This window comes from Ascaphus truei, chromosome 21, assembly GCF_040206685.1.
Source record: "Ascaphus truei isolate aAscTru1 chromosome 21, aAscTru1.hap1, whole genome shotgun sequence".
Classification (NCBI taxonomy): domain Eukaryota; kingdom Metazoa; phylum Chordata; class Amphibia; order Anura; family Ascaphidae; genus Ascaphus; species Ascaphus truei.
The window spans coordinates 463,956-481,516 of record NC_134503.1 but is presented as its reverse complement, the minus strand read 5'-3'; the positions used below and the strand labels follow the sequence as shown (position 1 = coordinate 481,516).

Sequence of the window (17,561 nt, the reverse complement as noted above, 5' to 3'; positions counted from 1 at the left end):
AGGGAGTCACAGAGCGGGGGCACGGAGTCACAGAGCGGGGGGCACAGGGAGTCACAGAGCGGGGGGCGCAGGGAGTCACAGAGCGGGGGGCGCAGGGAGTCACAGAGCGGGGGCGCAGGGAGTCACAGAGCGGGGGGCGCAGGGAGTCACAGAGCGGGGGGCGCAGGGAGTCACAGAGCGGGGGGCACAGGGAGTCACAGAGCGCGGGGCGCAGGGAGTCACAGAGCGGGGGGCAAAGGGAGTCACAGAGCGGGGGCACGGAGTCACAGAGCGGGGGGCACAGGGAGTCACAGAGCGGGGGCACGGAGTCACAGAGCGGGGGGCACAGGGAGTCACAGAGCGGGGGGCGCAGGGAGTCACAGAGCGGGGGCGCAGGGAGTCACAGAGCGGGGGCACGGAGTCACAGAGCGGGGGGCACAGGGAGTCACAGAGCGGGGGGCACAAGGAGTCACAGAGCGGGGGGCGCAGGGAGGCACAGAGCGGGGGCGCAGGGAGGCACAGAGCGGGGGGCACAGGGAGTCACAGAGCGGGGGCGCAGGGAGGCACAGAGCGGGGGCGCAGGGAGGCACAGAGCGGGGGGCACAGGGAGTCACAGAGCGGGGGGCGCAGGGAGTCACAGAGCGGGGGCGCAGGGAGTCACAGAGCGGGGGCACAGGGAGTCACAGGGCGGGGGGCACAGGGAGGCACAGAGCGGGGGCACAGGGAGGCACAGAGCGGGGGCGCAGGGAGTCACAGAGCGGGGGCGCAGGGAGTCACAGAGCGGGGGGCGCAGGGAGTCACAGAGCGGGGGCGCAGGGAGGCACAGAGCGGGGGGCGCAGGGAGTCACAGAGCGGGGGGCGCAGGGAGTCACAGAGCGGGGGGCGCAGGGAGTCACAGAGCGGGGGGCGCAGGGAGTCACAGAGCGGGGGGCGCAGGGAGTCACAGAGCGGGGGGCGCAGGGAGTCACAGAGCGGGGGGCGCAGGGAGTCACAGAGCGGGGGGCGCAGGGAGTCACAGAGCGGGGGCGCAGGGAGGCACAGAGCGGGGGGCGCAGGGAGTCACAGAGCGGGGGGCGCAGGGAGTCACAGAGCGGGGGCGCAGGGAGGCACAGAGCGGGGGGCGCAGGGAGGCACAGAGCGGGGGGCGCAGGGAGTCACAGAGCGGGGGGCGCAGGGAGGCACAGAGCGGGGGCGCAGGGAGTCACAGAGCGGGGGGCGCAGGGAGGCACAGAGCGGGGGGCGCAGGGAGTCACAGAGCGGGGGGCGCAGGGAGTCACAGAGCGGGGGCACAGGGAGGCACAGAGCGGGGGGCGCAGGGAGGCACAGAGCGGGGGGCGCAGGGAGGCACAGAGCGGGGGGCGCAGGGAGTCACAGAGCGGGGGGCGCAGGGAGGCACAGAGCGGGGGCGCAGGGAGTCACAGAGCGGGGGGCGCAGGGAGGCACAGAGCGGGGGGCGCAGGGAGTCACAGAGCGGGGGCGCAGGGAGTCACAGAGCGGGGGGCGCAGGGAGTCACAGAGCGGGGGCGCAGGGAGTCACAGAGCGGGGGGCGCAGGGAGGCACAGAGCGGGGGCGCAGGGAGTCACAGAGCGGGGGCGCAGGGAGGCACAGGCTGCATACTTGCTGGGCTCGGCGCTTGTCAGATCTCTGGTTCTGATGATAGATCCGGCTGAAGTTGGACACGATGACCGGGACGGGCAGAGCGATGACCAGAACCCCGCTCAGGGAACAGATAGAACCGAAGATCTTCCCCGCGATCGTGTCTGGGACCATGTCACCGTACCTGCAGGGACACGCGTGTTATACACAGGGACACGCGTGTTATACACAGGGACACCGCGTGCTATACACAGGGACACCGCGTGTTATACACAGGGACACCGCGTGTTATACACAGGGACACGCGTGTTATACACAGGGACACGCGTGTTATACACAGGGACACCGCGTGTTATACACAGGGACACCGCGTGTTATACACAGGGACACGCGTATTATACACAGGGACACGCGTGTTATACACAGGGACACCGCGTGTTATACACAGGGACACCGCGTGCTATACACGGGGACACCGCGTGCTATACACGGGGACACCGCGTGTTATACACGGGGACACCGCGTGCTATACACGGGGACACCGCGTGCTATACACGGGGACACCGCGTGTTATACACAGGGACACCGCGTGTTATACACGGGGACACCGGGTGCTATACACGGGGACACCGCGTGCTATACACGGGGACACCGCGTGCTATACACGGGGACACCGCGTGTTATACACGGGGACACCGCGTGTTATACACGGGGACACCGCGTGCTATACACGGGGACACCGCGTGTTATACACAGGGACACCGTGTGTTATACACGGGGACACCGGGTGCTATACACGGGGACACCGCGTGCTATACACGGGGACACCGCGTGCTATACACGGGGACACCGCGTGTTATACACAGGGACACCGGGTGTTATACACAGGGACAGGGGACACCGGGTGTTATACACAGGGACAGGGGACACCAGGTGTTATACACAGGGACAGGGGACACCGGATGTTATACACAGGGACACCAGGTGTTATACACAGGGACAGCTGGGTGTTATACACAGGGACAGCCGGGTGTTATACACAGGGACAGCCGGGTGTTATACACAGGGACAGGGGAGCAGCCGGGTGTTATACACAGGGACAGGGGGACAGCCGGGTGTTAAACACAGGGACACGGGGACGGGACAACCGGGTGTTATACACAGGGACAGCCGGGTGTTATAACACAGGGACAGCTGGGTGTTATACACAGGGACAGGGGGACAGCCGGATGTTATACACAGGGACAGGGGGACAGCCGGGTGTTATACACAGGGACAGGGGGACAGCCGGGTGTTATACACAGGGACAGGGGGACAGCCGGGAGCTATACAGCTCCGGCAGGGAAGGGGTTACCTGGGGGGGCTCCGGCAGGGAAGGGGTTACCTGGGGGGGCTCCGGCAGGGAAGGGGTTACCTGGGGGGGCTCCGGCAGGGAAGGGGTTACCCGGCGGGGCTCCGGCAGGGAAGGGGTTACACAGTGGGGCTCCGGCAGGGAAGGGGTTACCTGGGGGGGGGCTCCGGCAGGGAAGGGGTTACCTGGGGGGGCTCCGGCAGGGAAGGTGTTACCTGGGGGGGCTCCGGCAGGGAAGGTGTTACCTGGGGGGGCTCCGGCAGGGAAGGGGTTACCCGGCGGGGCTCCGGCAGGGAAGGGGTTACCCGGCAGGGAAGGGGTTACACGGGGGGGCTCCGGCAGGGAAGGGGTTACCCGGCAGGGAAGGGGTTACACGGGGGGGCTCCGGCAGGGAAGGGGTTACCCCGCGGGCTCCGGCAGGGAAGGGGTTACCCGGCAGGGAAGGGGTTACACAGTGGGGCTCCGGCAGGGAAGTGGTTACCCGGGGGGGCTCCGGCAGGGAAGGGGTCACACGGCGGGGAGGGGGTCACACGGCGGGGAAGGGGTTACCGGGGGGGCTCCGGCAGGGAAGGGGTTACCTGGGGGGGCTCCGGCAGGGAAGGGGTTACACAGTGGGGCTCCGGCAGGGAAGGGGTTACCTGGGGGGGGGCTCCGGCAGGGAAGGGGTTACCTGGGGGGGCTCCGGCAGGGAAGGTGTTACCTGGGGGGGCTCCGGCAGGGAAGGTGTTACCTGGGGGGGCTCCGGCAGGGAAGGGGTTACCCGGCGGGGCTCCGGCAGGGAAGGGGTTACCCGGCAGGGAAGGGGTTACACGGGGGGGCTCCGGCAGGGAAGGGGTTACCCGGCAGGGAAGGGGTTACACGGGGGGGCTCCGGCAGGGAAGGGGTTACCCCGCGGGCTCCGGCAGGGAAGGGGTTACCCGGCAGGGAAGGGGTTACCCCGCGGGCTCCGGCAGGGAAGGGGTCACACGGCGGGGAGGGGGTCACACGGCGGGGAAGGGGTTACCGGGGGGGCTCCGGCAGGGAGGGGGTTAACCGGCGGGGAGTGGGTCACACGGCGGGGCTCCGGCAGGGAAGGGGTTACACGGTGGGGCTCCGGCAAGGAAGGGGTTACCCTGGGGGGCTCCGGCAGGGAAGGGGTTACACGGTGGGGCTCCGGCAGGGAAGGGGTTACCCTGGGGGGCTCCGGCAGGGAAGGTGTTACACGGTGGGGCTCCGGCAGGGAAGGGGTTACCCTGGGGGGCTCCGGCAGGGAAGGGGTTACACGGTGGGGCTCCGGCAGGGAAGGGGTTACCCTGGGGGGCTCCGGCAGGGAAGGGGTTACCCCGCGGGGAGGGGGTTACACGGCGGGGCTCCGGCAGGGAAGGGGTTACACGGTGGGGCTCCGGCAGGGAAGGGGTTACACGGCGGGGCTCCGGCAGGGAAGGGGTTACCCTGGGGGGCTCCGGCAGGGAAGGGGTTACCCTGGGGGGCTCCGGCAGGGAAGGGGTTACCCCGCGGGGAGGGGGTTACACGGCGGGGCTCCGGCAGGGAAGGGGTTACCCTGGGGGGCTCCGGCAGGGAAGGGGTTACCCTGGGGGGCTCCGGCAGGGAAGGGGTTACACGGTGGGGCTCCGGCAGGGAGGGGGTTACACGGTGGGGCTCCGGCAGGGAGGGGGTTAACCGGCGGGGAGTGGGTCACACGGCGGGGCTCCGGCAGGGAAGGGGTTACACGGTGGGGCTCCGGCAGGGAAGGGGTTACACGGTGGGGCTCCGGCAGGGAAGGGGTTACACGGTGGGGCTCCGGCAGGGAGGGGGTTACCCTGGGGGGCTCCGGCAGGGAGGGGGTTACCCTGGGGGGCTCCGGCAGGGAGGGGGTTACCCTGGGGGGCTCCGGCAGGGAGGGGGTTACCCTGGGGGGCTCCGGCAGGGAGGGGGTTACCCTGGGGGGCTCCGGCAGGGAGGGGGTTACCCTGGGGGGCTCCGGCAGGGAGGGGGTTACCCAGGGGGACTCCGGCAGGGAGGGGGTTACCCGGGGGGGGCTCCGGCAGGGAGGGGGTTACCCCGCGGGGAGGGGGTTACACGGCGGGGCTCCGGCGGGGAGGGGTCACACAGCAGGGAAGGGGTTACCGGGGGGGGCTCCGGCAGGGAGGGGGTTAACCGGCGGGGCTCCGGTGGGGAGGGGGATGTGTAGTGACTGCAATGCAGATCTGAGGGTTCCTCTCACACAGACGCGCGCCGCTCACTGCACCGAGGGCGGGGGAACTCTCACCAGCCAAACATGCACAGCTATCTGTCACTGTGCGATGCACAGCTATCTGTCACTGTGCGATGCACAGCTGTCTGTCACTGTGCGATGCACAGCTGTCTGTCACTATCAGATGCACAGCTATCTGTCACTATCAGATGCACAGCTATCTGTCACTGCGCGATGCACAGCTGTCTGTCACTGCGCGATGCACAGCTATCTGTCACTGTGCGATGCACAGCTGTCTGTCACTGTGCGATGCACAGCTATCTGTCACTGTGCGATGCACAGCTATCTGTCACTGTGCGATGCACAGCTCTCTGTCACTGTGCGATGCACAGCTGTCTGTCACTGTGCGATGCACAGCTGTCTGTCCCTATCAGAGGCACAGCTGTCTGTCACTATCAGAGGCACAGCTATCTGTCACTATCAGAGGCACAGCTATCTGTCACTATCAGATGCACAGCTATCTGTCACTGTGCGATGCACAGCTATCTGTCACTATCAGATGCACAGCTATCTGTCACTGTGCGATGCACAGCTGTCTGTCACTGCGCGACGCACAGCTATCTGTCACTATCAGATGCACAGCTATCTGTCACTGTGCGATGCACAGCTATCTGTCACTGTGCGATGCACAGCTGTCTGTCACTGTGCGATGCACAGCTGTCTGTCACTGCGCGATGCACAGCTCTCTGTCACTGTGCGATGCACAGCTATCTGTCACTGTGCGATGCACAGCTCTCTGTCACTGTGCGATGCACAGCTGTCTGTCACTGTGCGATGCACAGCTGTCTGTCACTGTGCGATGCACAGCTGTCTGTCACTGTGCGATGCACAGCTATCTGTCACTGTGCGATGCACAGCTATCTGTCACTGTGCGATGCACAGCTATCTGTCACTGTGCGATGCACAGCTATCTGTCACTGTGCGATGCACAGCTATCTGTCACTGTGCGATGCACAGCTATCTGTCACTGTGCGATGCACAGCTCTCTGTCACTGTGCGATGCACAGCTGTCTGTCACTGCGCGATGCACAGCTCTCTGTCACTGTGCGATGCACAGCTCTCTGTCACTGTGCGATGCACAGCTATCTGTCACTGTGCGATGCACAGCTATCTGTCACTGCGCGATGCACAGCTATCTGTCACTGCGCGATGCACAGCTCTCTGTCACTGCGCGATGCACAGCTATCTGTCACTGTGCGATGCACAGCTGTCTGTCACTGCGCGATGCACAGCTATCTGTCACTGTGCGATGCACAGCTCTCTGTCACTGTGCGATGCACAGCTATCTGTCACTGTGCGATGCACAGCTGTCTGTCACTGCGCGATGCACAGCTCTCTGTCACTGCGCGATGCACAGCTCTCTGTCACTGTGCGATGCACAGCTATCTGTCACTGTGCGATGCACAGCTATCTGTCACTGCGCGATGCACAGCTATCTGTCACTGCGCGATGCACAGCTCTCTGTCACTGCGCGATGCACAGCTCTCTGTCACTGCGCGATGCACAGCTATCTGTCACTGCGCGATGCACAGCTCTCTGTCACTGTGCGATGCACAGCTATCTGTCACTGTGCGATGCACAGCTATCTGTCACTGTGCGATGCACAGCTATCTGTCACTGTGCGATGCACAGCTATCTGTCACTGTGCGATGCACAGCTCTCTGTCACTGTGCGATGCACAGCTCTCTGTCACTGTGCGATGCACAGCTCTCTGTCACTGTGCGATGCACAGCTCTCTGTCACTGTGCGATGCACAGCTCTCTGTCACTGTGCGATGCACAGCTATCTGTCACTGTGCGATGCACAGCTCTCTGTCACTGTGCGATGCACAGCTCTCTGTCACTGTGCGATGCACAGCTATCTGTCACTGTGCGATGCACAGCTATCTGTCACTGTGCGATGCACAGCTATCTGTCACTGTGCGATGCACAGCTATCTGTCACTGTGCGATGCACAGCTATCTGTCACTGTGCGATGCACAGCTATCTGTCACTGTGCGATGCACAGCTATCTGTCACTGCGCGATGCACAGCTATCTGTCACTGCGCGATGCACAGCTCTCTGTCACTGCGCGATGCACAGCTCTCTGTCACTGCGCGATGCACAGCTATCTGTCACTGTGCGATGCACAGCTCTCTGTCACTGTGCGATGCACAGCTCTCTGTCACTGCGCGATGCACAGCTATCTGTCACTGTGCGATGCACAGCTATCTGTCACTGTGCGATGCACAGCTATCTGTCACTGTGCGATGCACAGCTATCTGTCACTGTGCGATGCACAGCTCTCTGTCACTGCGCGATGCACAGCTGTCTGTCACTGTGCGATGCACAGCTATCTCTCTATGGAAGCTGCTGGGTGAGCGATATTGCTGTATTTCCCCCGCGGTAGAATGGTGTATACAGGAAATCCCAGAGTAACAGCAGATGAGGAGCCGCGGGAGCCCGAGACTCACGGCCTATACATCTCATTACCACAACTCCCCCTAATCCACGGCCCGGGGAACATCTACACAGCGCACGTCCTGTCCACAGCCACGGGGCACGTATACACCACGCCCACGGGGCACGTATACACCACGCCCACGTATACACCACGCCCACGTATACACCACGCCCACAGGGCACGTATACACCACGCCCACGGGGCACGTATACACCACGCCCACGTATACACCACGCCCACGGGGCACGTATACACCACGCCCACGGGGCACGTATACACCACGCCCACGTATACACCACGTCCACGGGGCACGTATACACCACGCCCACGGGACACGTATACACCACGTCCACGGGGCACGTATACACCACGTCCACGGGGCACGTATACACCACGCCCACGGGGCACGTATACACCACGCCCACGGGGCACGTATACACCACGTCCACGGGGCACGTATACACCACGTCCACGGGGCACGTATACACCACGCCCACGGGGCACGTATACACCACGTCCACAGGGCACGTATACACCACGCCCACGGGGCACGTATACACCACGCCCACGGGGCACGTATACACCACGTCCACGGGGCACGTATACACCACGCCCACGGGGCACGTATACACCACGTCCACAGGGCACGTATACACCACGTCCACAGGGCACGTATACACCACGTCCACAGGGCACGTATACACCACGTCCACAGGGCACGTATACACCACGCCCACGGGGCACGTATACACCACGCCCACGGGGCACGTATACACCACGCCCACGGGGCACGTATACACCACGTCCACGGGGCACGTATACACCACGCCCACGGGGCACGTATACACCACGTCCACGGGGCACGTATACACCATGTCCACGGGGCACGTATACACCACGTCCACGGGGCACGTATACACCACGTCCACGGGGCACGTATACACCACGCCCACGGGGCACGTATACACCACGCCCACGGGGCACGTATACACCACGTCCACGGGGCACGTATACACCACGTCCACGGGGCACGTATACACCACGCCCACAGGGCACGTATACACCACGTCCACAGGGCACGTATACACCACGCCCACGTATACACCACGCCCACGGGGCACGTATACACCACGCCCACGGGGCACGTATACACCACGCCCACGTATACACCACGCCCACGGGGCACGTATACACCACGTCCACGGGGCACGTATACACCACGTCCACAGGGCACGTATACACCACGTCCACGTATACACCACGCCCACGTATACACCACGTCCACGTATACACCACGGCCACGTACATACCACGTCCACAGGGCACGTATACACCACATCCACGGGGCACGTATACACTACGTCCACGGGGCACGTATACACTACGTCCACGGTTTAGGAGTGAGAGCTACCAGGGGATGAAGCACAGACTAACCATATTATTTACCAGCGGTTAATGCCTGAAGTGAAGTACGTTTTGTATGAAGAGTATTACCAACGGCTGCGAATAAAGCTCGTGTTTGTACTATAAAAGTGCCTGGCGCTCATCATTATTCCATCAGCATATTCACGCTCCGAGCCTGCGCGGACCCAGCACCCTGACACGGTGTGAGAGACGGAGCACAGCCTGCACTGACCCAGCACCCTGACCAGGTCTGAGAGACTGAGCCCAGCACCCTGACCAGGTCTGAGAGACTGAGCCCAGCACCCTGACCCGGTCTGAGAGACGGAGCCCAGCCTGCACGGACCCAGCACCCTGACCAGGTCTGAGAGACGAAGCCCGGCCTGCACCCACCCAGCACCCTGACCAGGTCTGAGAGACGGAGCCCAGCCTGCACTGACCAGGTCTGAGAGACGGAGCCCAGCCTGCACTGACCCAGCACCCTGACACGGTGTGAGAGACGGAGCCCAGCCTGCGCGGACCCAGCACCCTGACCAGGTCTGAGAGACGAAGCCCGGCCTGCACCCACCCAGCACCCTGACCAGGTCTGAGAGACTGAGCCCGTCTGCACTGACCCAGCACCCTGACCAGGTCTGAGAGATGGGGCACAGCCTGCACTGACCCAGCACCCTGACCAGGTCTGAGAGACTGAGCCCAGCCTGCACTGACCCAGCACCCTTACCAGGTCTGAGACTGAGCCCAGCCTGCACTGACCCAGCACCCTGACCAGGTCTGAGAGACGGAGCCCAGCCTGCACTGACCCAGCACCCTGACCAGGTCTGAGAGACTGAGCCCAGCCTGCACTGACCCAGCACCCTGACCAGGTCTGAGAGACTGAGCCCAGCCTGCACTGACCCAGCACCCTGACCAGGTCTGAGAGACGGAGCCCAGCCTGCACCCACCCAGCACCCTGACCAGGTCTGAGAGACTGAGCCCAGCCTGCACTGACCCAGCACCCTGACCAGGTCTGAGAGACTGAGCCCAGCCTGCACTGACCCAGCACCCTGACCAGGTCTGAGAGACGGAGCCCAGCCTGCACTGACCCAGCACCCTGACCAGGTCTGAGAGACGGAGCCCAGCCTGCACTGACCCAGCACCCTGACACGGTGTGAGAGACTGAGCCCAGCCTGCACCCACCCAGCACCCTGACCAGGTCTGAGAGACTGACCCAGCACCCTGACACGGTGTGAGAGACGGAGCCCAGCCTGCACTGACCCAGCACCCTGACACGGTGTGAGAGACTGAGCCCAGCCTGCGCGGACCCAGCACCCTGACACGGTGTGAGAGACTGAGCCCAGCCTGCACTGACCCAGCACCCTGACCAGGTCTGAGAGACTGAGCCCAGCCTGCACGGACTCAGCACCCTGACCAGGTCTGAGAGACGGAGCCCAGCCTGCACTGACCCAGCACCCTGACCAGGTCTGAGAGACGGAGCCCAGCCTGCACTGACCCAGCACCCTGACACGGTGTGAGAGACTGAGCCCAGCCTGCACCCACCCAGCACCCTGACCAGGTCTGAGAGACTGACCCAGCACCCTGACACGGTGTGAGAGACGGAGCCCAGCCTGCACTGACCCAGCACCCTGACACGGTGTGAGAGACTGAGCCCAGCCTGCGCGGACCCAGCACCCTGACACGGTGTGAGAGACAGCCCAGCCTGCACTGACCCAGCACCCTGACCAGGTCTGAGAGACTGAGCCCAGCCTGCACTGACCCAGCACCCTGACACGGTGTGAGAGACTGAGCCCAGCCTGCACTGACCCAGCACCCTGACCAGGTCTGAGAGACAGAGCCCAGCCTGCGCGGACCCAGCACCCTGACCAGGTCTGAGAGACGAAGCCCGGCCTGCACCCACCCAGCACCCTGACCAGGTCTGAGAGACGGAGCCCAGCCTGCACTGACCAGGTCTGAGAGACGGAGCCCAGCCTGCACTGACCCAGCACCCTGACACGGTGTGAGAGACGGAGCCCAGCCTGCGCGGACCCAGCACCCTGACCAGGTCTGAGAGACGAAGCCCGGCCTGCACCCACCCAGCACCCTGACCAGGTCTGAGAGACTGAGCCCGTCTGCACTGACCCAGCACCCTGACCAGGTCTGAGAGACGGAGCCCAGCCTGCACTGACCCAGCACCCGGACCAGGTCTGAGAGACGGAGCCCAGCCTGCACCCAGCACCCAGACCAGGTCTGAGACTGAGCCCGTCTGCACTGACCCAGCACCCTGACCAGGTCTGAGAGATGGGGCACAGCCTGCACTGACCCAGCACCCTGACCAGGTCTGAGAGACTGAGCCCAGCACCCTGACCAGGTCTGAGAGACTGAGCCCAGCCTGCACTGACCCAGCACCCTTACCAGGTCTGAGAGACGGAGCCCAGCCTGCACTGACCCAGCACCCTGACCAGGTCTGAGAGATGGGGCACAGCCTGCACTGACCCAGCACCCTGACCAGGTCTGAGAGACTTAGCCCAGCACCCTGACCAGGTCTGAGAGACTGAGCCCAGCCTGCACTGACCCAGCACCCTGACCAGGTCTGAGAGACGGAGCCCAGCCTGCACTGACCCAGCACCCTGACCAGGTCTGAGAGACTGAGCCCAGCCTGCACTGACCCAGCACCCTGACCAGGTCTGAGAGACTGAGCCCAGCCTGCACTGACCCAGCACCCTGACCAGGTCTGAGAGACGGAGCCCAGCCTGCACCCACCCAGCACCCTGACCAGGTCTGAGAGACTGAGCCCAGCCTGCACTGACCCAGCACCCTGACCAGGTCTGAGAGACTGAGCCCAGCCTGCACTGACCCAGCACCCTGACCAGGTCTGAGAGACAGAGCCCAGCCTGCAGTGACCCAGCACCCTGACCAGGTCTGAGAGACGGAGCCCAGCCTGCACTGACCCAGCACCCTGACCAGGTCTGAGAGACGGAGCCCAGCCTGCACTGACCCAGCACCCTGACCAGGTCTGAGAGACTGAGCCCAGCCTGCACTGACCCAGCACCCTGACCAGGTCTGAGAGACTGAGCCCAGCCTGCACTGACCCAGCACCCTGACCAGGTCTGAGAGACGGAGCCCAGCCTGCACCCAGCACCCTGACCAGGTCTGAGAGACAGAGCCCAGCACCCTGATACAGATACAGTACAGAAGGGCCCATATACAGTATGTGATCAGGATTCACCTGCAGCACTGCCACAGGGCTCCTATACAACACAGAAGGGCCCATATAGAAAAAGTGGTAGGAATCAGCACCCCTGTTAAAGAAAAGGGGAAAACACGTCCTGATGCAGGGAACCCCGATGTCACGGTAGCTTATGACAAGATATAATGAACACCAAATATCTGGGTTGAACTGAACGAGGCTTAGATATAATAAAATATATTTATTCCTTAAAAAGGTGAACACAGCAATATAGTACAATTGACAGACAAGAAGGTAACACTTACTTAGGGTTGGGGGATGGAGAAGTATCAGCTAGCAATTCTCCAGCAATCCGGTGACATTCAAGATGGTATCAGAAGAAGAAATAAAAACTGTAGGGTTGACACAGTTTATATACCTGTGTAACCCTATTCTTAACATTGAATACAGACTATTGGTGAACAATTATCTGTATCCAATCCCTAACTTGGAGACACAGATTAACCCATGCCCCCCAGCTAATTAGCCCATGTGTACTGGGACTCTATGGGAAGCCCCATAATTAAATCAGGGGCGATGACCAGTCTATCAAAGGAAGTATCTGCATTGTTTGTAGGTGTAGACATAACACTTACAAACCACTCCAGTTTGATGATTCTCCACCCTCAGGTAACAATTAGAGTGGCAGAGTCTGTTGATTAGTACTTGATCTGTTGATTAGTACTTAGTGTAAACAATCAGGCAGTTAACTTTTGATCATAGTGCTTAGATCAGCCGGCTGCCCTTCATGACCTATTAGCATAGCAGATGGAGTCTGCATTTTCAGGGAAGATCCAAAATACCATACATATACACTTTAATATTTACACATATTAATAAGTTCCATTCTGGTGGGCTCAGTGGGTCGAAATTTGCCAGTTCTTAAGGCCTACAGTGACTCCACATATTGGCCAAATATCAACTCTCTGCGACCTCCAGAACTGGAGATACAGAAATGCACTTTAAAACATCTTTAAAATACAGGATTATAATGAAACATGGGAACAGGGGAACATACATTTTCATGACATGACAAGGTGTAAACCACATTCCTGGACCGCAGTCCAGTTAACCCCTTGCCTCCCTGGTGAGGTCAGGGGGTGGCCATATGGGGTGCAACCCCTTTAATACCGGGCCAACCCCCTCTCCCTCTACACCCGAGGAACCCCGATATCCTTCACAATACAGTATACACACTAGAAAGTGGGAACCTGCACTCAAAGTGTGTAAGGGCCCATATACAGCACGTACAAAAGTCCCCTATACATCACAGCCACAGGACCCATCTTCAGCACGTCCACAAGGCTTCTATACAGTACATCCAAAGGGCTCCTATACAGCACAGCCAAAGGGCTCCTATACAGCACAGCCAAAGGGCTCCTATACAGTACATCCACAAGACTCCTATAGAGTACAGCCACAGGGCTCCTAGACAGTATGGCCACAGGGCTCCTATACAGCACAGCCACAGGACTCCTATACAGTACAGCCACAGGGCTCCTATACAGCACAGCCACAGGGCTCCTATACAGTACTGCCACAAGACTCCTATACAGTACGGCCACAGGACACCTATAAAGTACAGCCACAGGGCTCCTATACAGTACGGCCACAGGGCTCCTATACAGTACTGCCACAGGACTCCTATACAGTACAGCCAAAGGGCTCATATACAGTACATCCACAAGACTCCTATAGAGTAAAGCCACAAGGCTCCTAGACAGTATGCCACAGGGCTCCTATACAATACAGCAACCAGGCCCATATATAATACGGACCCAGGGCTCCTATACAGTACGGCCACAGGACTCCTATAAAGTACAGCCACAGGACACCTATAAAGTACATCCACAAGACTCCTATACAGTACTGCCACAAGACTCCTATAGAGTACAGCCACCAGGCCCATATACAATACGGCCACAGGACACCTATAAAGTACAGCCACAGGACTCCTATAAAGTACAGCCACAGGACTCCTATAAAGTACAGCCACAGGACTCCTATAAAGTACAGCCACAGGACTCCTATACAGTACAGCCACAGGGCTCCTATACAGTACAGCCACAGGGCTCCAATACAGCACATCCACAGGGCTCCTATACAGTACTGCCACAGGACTCCTATACAGTACAGCCACAGGACTCCTATAATGTACTGCCACAGGACTCCTATACAGTACTGCCACAGGGCTCCTATACAGTACTGCCACAGGACTCCTATACAGTACTGCCACAGGGCTCCTATACAGCACAGCCACAGGACTCCTATACAGCACAGCCACAGGACTCCTATACAGCACAGCCACAGGACTCCTATACAGCACAGCCACAGGACTCCTATACAGCACTGCCACAGGACTCCTATAAAGTACTGCCACAGGACTCCTATACAGTACAGCCACAGGACTCCTATAGATCAAGGTCACATGGGTGTGTCCTGATCTGTGTGGCTGGATTACTGTTTGGATGAAGTGTGGCGTTAGTACCAGAAGGCGTTGGCACAAGGAAGGTGTGAAAACCGGTATCGTATATATTCACATACAGTAAATTATTAGCACTTAATACTCTATATTACAACAATGAGCAGGATTGAGAATGCCACTCAATGCACTTCTTGCCACACGTATGCGCACTTGGAGCAGCTGTTCCAGGCAGCATACCGCTGTGGGAAGTGTGAGCAGGTGGTCTCTTTGGAGTCTCAGATTGTTAATCTAAAGAGGCAATTTGCAATATTGTGGGACATTGACAATCTTGAAAGGAGTTTATTGCTCACTTAGCAGGCCCTGGCTGGGACTAGTAGTGCAGAAGGTGGTGCTGTGAGTGAGGGGTAGCTGGGTAACAGTTAGAAGGGGAAGCACAGGGAAGAAGAAGAAGAGGCAGGCCAGTTCTGAGCTGACCCATCCCAATAGATTTGCCGTGTTGAGTGAAGATATTGGGGGTGTCAGGGCAGGAGTGGCAAGGCTGGGGGGAGACTGATTCCTCTAGCAACCAGGGGAATAGTTCCTCCGGCACAGTGGGGACTCAGGATGCTCAGATACAAAGAAAGATTGTGGTGGTAGGGGACTCCATTATTAGAAAGGTAGATAGGGCAATCTGTTGCCGGGACCGCATGAACCGAACAGTTTGTTGTCTCCCGGGTGCTCGGGTTCGGCACATTGCGGATCAGGTAGACATATTGTTGGGAGGGGTTGGGGTTGACCCGGCGGTCTCGGTACACGTTGGCACCAATGACAAAGTTAGAGAAAGATGGAGGGTCCTAAAAAATGATTACAGGGATCTAGGCCAAAAGCTTAAGGCAAGGACCTCCAAGGTAGTATTTTCTGAAATACTACCAGTGCCATGCACTACCGCAGGGAGACAGTCAGAGGTCAGGGAGGTTAATGCATGGCTAAGAAAGTGGTGCAGGAAGGAGGGGTTTGGGTTTTTAGAGCACTGGGACTCCTTTTCTGAGAGGTGCCATCTATATTCTAGGGACGGATTGCACCTCAATGAAGAGGGATCTTCTGTGCTAGGGGGGGGGGGGGATGTTAAAAAGGTTGGAGGAGATTTTAAACTAGGATGGAGGGGGGAGGGGAATGAAACAGATAATGAACTAAATGGAATAGAGGAGGATACAAGGTGGTATGGAGGTAGAATGGGGGCAAGTGCGAGTTCGACAAGCAGTGAGACACCCATAGTAAATACAGATAATACTAGAAAACTTCTAAAGACTAAACCAAGTGGGCGCAGAAAGGAAGGAGCAGATAAGATAATAGTACAGGCTGAAAAAAAACTTAAATGCATGCTTGCTAATGCAAGAAGCCTGACAGATAAAATGGGGGAGCTTCAATTAATAGCTGCAAGGGAGCAGTATGATATCATAGGCATTACTGAAACATGGTGGGATGAAACTCATGACTGGGCAGTTAATTTAGAGGGTTATTCCCTTTTTCAGAAGGATCGAGCAAATAGAAGAGGAGGTGGAGTGTGTTTATATGTTAAACCGGAGCTAAAACCTATAATAAAGGGAAGATGTTTATGAAGGGAATGATGAAAATGTAGAGACTTTGTGGATAGAAATTAGCAGTGGAGATAAAAGTATAAAGAACATATTTGTAGGGAATATGCTATAAACCACCAAATATCTGTGAGATTGAGGAAGCGAAAATACTTTTGCAAAGGGAGAAGGCATCAAAACTGGGTCATGTTTGCATAATGGGGGATTTTAATTATCCAGACATAGACTGGGGCAATGAGATTAGCATTACAACAAAAGGAAACAGGTTTTTGGGGGTGCTTAAAGACAATTATATGACCCAAATTATTGAGGAACCAACCAGGAGAGGGGCAGTACTGGATTTGGTCATATCAAACAATGTAGAAGTAATACCAAATATTCAAGTCCTGGAACATTTAAGTAACAGTGATCATAACATGGTCTCATGTGAAATACATTACCAAAAAACAGATTACTTGGGTTCAACAAAGACTTTAAACTTTAGAAAGTCAGATTTTAATAAACTAAGGTCTAATCTACAAGTAATACATTGGGATGATGCTTTTGCAGGGAAAATGTAGAAGATAAGTCTTTAAAACATTGTTAGAAAAGCACACTTATTAGTGTAATAAGTATAAAAGGTGTAAGTCAAAACCAATGTAGATAATAAACAGGTAGGGAGGAAATGGACAAGAAGAGGAAGGCGTTTAGATTCTTTTAGTCAGAAGGGACAGAGACATCGTATCAGAATTATAAGGAATATAACAAAAATTGCAAAAGGGCAATCAAATTAGCAAAAATGGATAATGAAAAAAGGATTGCAATAGAAAGTAAGGTCAACCCTAAAAAAGTTCTTTAAGTACCTTAATAACAAAAAAATGAGGAAAGAAAATATAGGACCCTTTCAGTGTGAGATGGGTAGGCAGATTATTGGAGATAAGGAAAAAGCTGAGCTATTAAACAAATTCTTTGCCTCTGTGTTTACCAGGGAAGAATCAAATTCAATAGTAGTGCCGCAGGAGGAAGCCACAACCTCCATATTAATGAACAATTGGTTAACTGAGGAAGAAGTTCATAAGCGACTTGAAAAAATTAAAGTAAATAAGGCACCTGGCCCCGATGACATACATCCATCAGTGCTCGAGGAGTTAAGCTCAGTAATAGCCAAACCATTATATTTAATATTCAAGGACTCCATTTCCACAGGCTCAGTACCACAAGATTGGCGTAAAGCAGATGTGGTGCCTATATTTAAAAAGGGAGCTAGATCACAACCGGGAAATTACAGACCTATAAGCCTGACATCAATAGTAGGGAAACTACTTGAAGGTTTACTACGGGATAATATTCAGGAATACCTAATGGAAAACAAAATTA

At 57.9% G+C, this 17,561-nt stretch overlaps 1 protein-coding gene across 1 annotated transcript in view; it reads right to left on the bottom strand.

Moving 5' to 3' along the window:
• KCND1 (potassium voltage-gated channel subfamily D member 1) overlaps positions 1 to 17,561 on the bottom strand; it is a 65,210-nt gene that overhangs the window by 36,432 nt on the left and 11,217 nt on the right. The window contains exon 2 of the mRNA XM_075578298.1: positions 1,598 to 1,760. Within this exon, the coding sequence (XP_075434413.1) occupies positions 1,598 to 1,760 (163 nt within the window). The remainder of the gene's footprint in view (positions 1 to 1,597; positions 1,761 to 17,561) is intronic.